At 51.2% G+C, this 5,709-nt stretch overlaps 1 protein-coding gene across 1 annotated transcript in view; it reads right to left on the reverse strand.

The window, feature by feature from the left end:
• The window catches only part of VEPH1 (ventricular zone expressed PH domain-containing 1), an 84,341-nt gene that overhangs the window by 110 nt on the left and 78,522 nt on the right, over positions 1–5,709 (reverse strand). Inside the window, 2 exon segments of the mRNA XM_009884405.1 lie at positions 3–123; positions 2,865–3,001. Coding sequence (XP_009882707.1) covers positions 3–123; positions 2,865–3,001 — 258 coding nt within the window.

Consider the following 5,709-nt stretch of genomic DNA (forward strand, 5'->3'; position numbering starts at 1 on the left):
GGTCTTGCTGTCGGTGAAGATCTCAAAGGCCCGGGGCAGGCTGCGGTCCCTGCGCTTCTTTGCCACCACTTTAACACTCTGCACCTTGCTGAGCTCAATGGGGCAGTCGTCGGGGTCGTCTTTCTGAAACACAGGGAAGACAGGCACAACCAAGTTCATCTGGTAGAGCTTCCACCGTCTTAATAACCAGTTGATGTCTCTAGAGCTGGGCTTGTAAACATTGCTCGTGTGGGCAAACGGACTGATGGGGACTTCCCAAAAGAGCCTCAGGGAAGCTAGAAACCCGCCTCCCACGCAGTGCCACGCTCCCCTACTGAACACCATTGGGTTTCATGGGCTGTCATGGTCTACTGTACCCAATGGCCAAAGGTCCACACCAACGCCTGCACTTTTTAGTTCCAGCTTCAGCTATTAACATAGGATTAGATTTTCCTTTCTCTGGCTTCTAATAACGGTGACCGCTTCCTCTACTGTTCTAAGGAAAAGCCCATCTGAAAAGACCATCCAAAAGAAGTCCCAAGCCCAATGGCTGTGATTCCTCTCTGGGATTTGATAGTCCCCTACCATCACCACTGACCTGCCATTTTTCCACATCTATAACAAATACTCAGGGTGCGTTTCCCAACTTTTGGAGATCTTCTGTGTCGCATACACCTGGGCAATCCCATCCTTTCTGATTGAAAACAGCGCTTCAGTCCATCCCTTGACCGGAGCAGCTCTCCAGCAAGAGAGGCTGGCACGACCCCCCGGCAGGGCCAGTGGTGGGGTGAGCAGACAGACCCCTCCGGGACACGGGAGGTCCCTGGGCTGCAAGCAGCAGGGACAGCACAGAGCTGTCACCTTCCCAACACATCTCCATCCCCAGCATGGCTGCTGCGCGTTCTGGGATGGGGCATTTATTTGTCCGTCTCATTCCTTTTTTATCAGGGACCCCGTTCCAGACCTGGGAAGTTTTCTTTAAATGGATAATTTCCCACTAAAATGTTCGGTTCTGACCAAACGAATCCATGAACATCTCCATGTTCATCTCCAACTTCAGATGGGAACAAATGTTTCCAGAGCCATCACCGATTCCCTGTGCACGACCATGGGACCACAGCGGTGGCCCACCCTACCCTGCTTCCACAAACCCCGATTAAGGGCTTATCGACAGTATTAAGCTGTCTCCGCACTGAAACCTCACCTGGGATAAACATTATGACAATTTTACCACAGAAAATGCAAAGCAACGATAGACTCGAGAACCAAAACCTTTGCACCCCATGAGCCAGACCCTCAGACTTAGAAGCCCATTGAGCAAAAATGATATATTCCCTTCATGACCACACTCTGTCTGACCTCAAGTTGCTAAAGAAAGTTGATTGTACCCCAGGCACATTTCTGTGAAGGAGTTTACCACAATTTTCCAGGAGTTTAGGATATGGCTGGCTTTCAGACCTCTTATATTTTGGCTTTCTCCTGGCCACAGAGTTGCTTAAACAGAGCGAATATTGTCCACATGGTTACTGGGACAAAGGGAAGGTTCATGGTGGGGCTCCAGGAAAAAGCAGGCACAGCCAGCTGGCCATCTCACAATACTTCTTCTGTATTAGGTTTGTGCTTTTTAAGTGATCAGCGTGGAAAGACCAAACACCCACGCAGCACCCAGCCCTGCTCCACACGGCCAGAGATGACGGGCAGAGCCACCACGCTCTGCCAGGAGAGCACCGTCCGGCCCTGGGGACGGCCACGAGCAGCAGACGGGGCTGGGCAGGAGCCTCGACCACCGCTGTTGCCAGCCACAGCCCATGGCCCCACATCTTGCAATGCTTTCGGCACCGGTACCCGGCTAGCGGGGGGCAGGGCTGGTCCTCCCACCGGGTGCTGGAGATGCGCAGGAGCAGACCTCCTGTGTGGTCTGAAAGTCCCCCTTTTATTGTCCAAACCACTTCTGTGAGGCTTCATACCTCCAGCCCTGCTTAAAGGGCTTAACATTTTCTGTTTGGTGTCTGCAATAGTCATAGAATCATAGAAACACAGACTGGTTTGGGTTGGAAGGGACCTTAAAGCCCCCCCAGTGCCACCCCCTGCCCTGGGCAGGGCCACCTCCCCCCAGCCCAGGTTGCTCCAAGCCCCGTCCAACCTGGCCTTGAACACTTCCAGGCATGAGGTGACTACTGACCAGTGATTATGAGAATTTGGTGACCTTGACCAGTGATTGACCTTGACCAGTGATTCTTTATTTCCTTGAATAAACACAAATTCAATAAATTCTGCTCAGGTAAATATATTTTTTCCACTTGCAAAGGGCACGGCGTGGCACAGTGAGGTAAGTAGCGGCCACAGCCAACGTGTCACAAGTGAGCTGTGATTTCTGGGTCCCCAGTTTTCACGGGACCAGCAGTGTTCGGGGGGAAGATGGTTATGTTCAGCGTACCGGGAAAGTCAGGCCCTTCTGAAAACCTCAGGGCAGTCTCCAGAATCAAGAACTGTTGCCCAGTTTTGGAAGTCTTGCCTGCTTTTGGACATTAATTGCACATTCTTGAGATCGCAGCGTTATAATTGATGTGATTTGTGCAGGAAATACAAGCGTGTTTAAAGCAAGGTGATGCTCAAATGCTTTTCTCCCAAAGGAACGGGGGTGTTTTTTGCTTTCACTTCTACCCTCATCTAAATTCAGAGAAATTCTGCTGAAATTTCTGTGAAATTGTTTGACATTTATACTGATAGCACACAGGGACAAGAGAATGTGTCCCAGGGCGTGGCAGAGCAGGTAATTGAATCCAGTCCTCATTAGTTAGACCACGAGCAGTAAAAAACCTCTGGGAAATGGTGATGGGGAAGAGGGAAAAGAGAGAAATCAAACTGACGGTCTTCTGACTTACGGATTTTCCTTTCCGAAAAAGCAGCTGGTTGCCAGCCAGAGTGAAGTAGCGAGTTTTCCACCTTTTGATAAACTTCCACCGGACTTGCTTCTCCTTCAGCTTGCCTTCAATCAGAGGTTGGCCATCCTGATTCACAACTGGGGAGGGGAACACACAACGCGGGGGTTATTTCTGCCCTCCCTTCGCCCCAGCCGAAAACCAGGCTTTTGCTGCGATGCAGAAAAGGGGTTTTTTTTTGTGGTTTAGCTGTGTCAGCCCCACGACCACATTCCTCCCGACCTCAGGCATTCAGCTGCCGCTGCACAAAGACATTTCGGCCCTCGGTCGTGTTTCGCTTGGGAGGCCGTGCGGATGGAGCTGAGAGCTCGGACTCCTCTGTCCATCACTTTTGCTATTCCCTGCGCCGTCACGTACTCCTCCCCACCGTTACGCCTCCCGATTGTTCCTCAGCCCTGCAGCAACCATTTGTAATTTCACGCAGCCGAAAGCAGGCGTTTACATTGTCTCTGAGGCTTTAATCCACGCTACAGAGTTCCGTACAGTTATATTCCCGCTGTGCCGCGTTTTGGGTAGGAATATTTGGAGGCTACCACCCTCCATTAACCGCAATAACTCGCTTCATTGCAGCAGCAGCCCTATGGAGAAGGAATTAGGAACCAGAAGTGGGGTGTCCAGGTGGGGTTGGGAGACCAGGCGCCGTCCCACGGGAATGACTGCCGACCTCTCATGGGTTAAATCCAGCCCAGAGATGGGACTTTTTGCTGAGAAAGGGGTTGGTGGGTCCCAGGGCTTTGTCTCCCAGGCGTGACCCTTCCCTTCCTCACCCTCCCGGCACGTGACTCCTTCTTCTCTTGGGAAAGGGATGTGTTTATTATCAGCCCTCCCTTATCCAGCGCTCCAGCAGTAACCTAGCTCTGCGCTTTGTGGAGGTCACTCCCTGTTACATCGTTATTATCTTCTCTAGTTCTCTCCTCAGGAATAGCCCAAGAGCCATTTAACATTAGCAATCCATTTTTGTAAAAAATAATCCTTACAACGTCCTGTAAATCTCGCAGCACTGACCGGTTGGGAACGCGATGTTTTCTGTCACTTTTGCATTTCTAAAATAACACAATTTATTTTTTACATCCGGACTGCCAACTCCCAGCTCAGCCCCTGGGGACCCGGTGTCTGTCCTGCTCCCTCGGGAACACTCATGGTCTTTTCGTCATGTTACCCGTTGAGCACATTGAGGCTCACACCAGCTTGTGGCAAAATTAACTTGCAAACCATGAGCGTGTCATTGGCCAGTGACGCTGCCTCGCCGGCGCCCTGGGTGCTCAGAGCGAAAACAGCATTTCTGCCACGCGTGCGCGTAAACGCCGCCCTCACTGAGCCGACTTCAAATACAAGATGGGCCACTCCGCCCGAGCCACAGAGGAGGAAGGAGGAGAAGGAGAGGCGCAAAAGCTTCTGTCCCCACTGACCACCCGCGCTAGAGTGGGTTGCCCAAGAATAAAACGTAATTAAAAATGCATAGTGTGTGCTATCGAGTCCAATAACCGCAATGACTGCAGTCGGCGTGGAAGCAGAAATACAGGCACGCTCAGCTACTTCAGCTCGGCCGCTTTCCAGTCCGTTCATCTTCTGTAGCGGTCTGAAAAGCGCCTTCAAGTTGCCTTAGAAAAACAACTTATGTTTGTCACTATAGATTTCCCTTCAATCAATTCCCTTAAAAATAAAAAACAAATAAAGTCTCTAGGAAAGGGAAACAAACCCCTTTTATCTCTTATTGCATAATGATTGCTATATGTAAAATTACCTTCAGAATTCCAAGCACAGCGTGAATATGGGGAAACCTTGCACTTCCCTTTACCGTGTGTTTATAAGGTTGTGGCCACCTCTACCGCCAGCCCCGTGCCCACGGTGCTCACCTGGGATCAACATTCACCGGCGCTTATCCTCGGCTGGGAGCACGCGAGGTTTTGGGAGCTGGAAGATCGTTCCCAAACCTTGCACGCAAAAAGGCATTTTCCAGCACAAGAAAAGCCCGGCAGCCAAGGGGATCACCGTGGGCTTTAAACCACGACTGCAGAGCAACCTCGAGCCACTGCCCCTCCCGCACGGAGCAATTTAAAAACTCCCCAGTACCGCAGCTGGGTTTCTTTTTCCTTTCTCTTCCCTTTTTACACCGATAGACGGGACGCGATGGATCAGATAGGCTGAAGAGCAGTCCAAAGTGTAAGCAGCCTGAGAATGGATGTTTTTTGACGTGATGTTTGATTTGGAGCCCTTCCCAGCATCTGTCAGATGGTCGGTTATCCTCTGGCTGGCCGGACTTGCATACCTTCGCGTGAAAGTTTATCCAGTAAAGCTTTTGCTTGAGAGCGTTCGCTATCGGCTGCGCCTGAGCCTTTCAGAGCCCCAAAGGCAGAAGGTTGGTGCGATGCTGAGGACGCGAGGAGAGCGGGGTGGCCGAGCGCAGCCGCCAAAGCTAGCACCTGGGGTTGCAAAGGCTTTATAGCTTTTTTTGGACACGCACCTCCTGTCTGGTAGAGGAAAAGCAAACCACGCAAATACAGCGCAACAGATTTAGATAAAGAATATATTTTTTCCCCAGCGTTGTTTATATTGGCAGAGAGGCAGGCTTTGGGGGTCTTCAGTGTGTACTGTTTCAATTTCCTCAAGAAAGGCTATAAATATTTCTGCCTCTGCAGATAGGGAGTTTTTGGAAGGAGCTGGGCTGAATGAAAAGAGGGGTGGCCAAGTTTCCGCTCCGATGGGGAACTGCGGCTGTGATTTCCATGACAAACCCAGGTCGCGCTCCGCTCCTCGCAGCCCGCTGCATCCCTCACTCCACGCAGCC

Source organism: Charadrius vociferus, unplaced genomic scaffold (assembly GCF_000708025.1).
Source record: "Charadrius vociferus isolate BGI_N301 unplaced genomic scaffold, ASM70802v2 scaffold104, whole genome shotgun sequence".
Lineage (NCBI taxonomy): Eukaryota > Metazoa > Chordata > Aves > Charadriiformes > Charadriidae > Charadrius > Charadrius vociferus.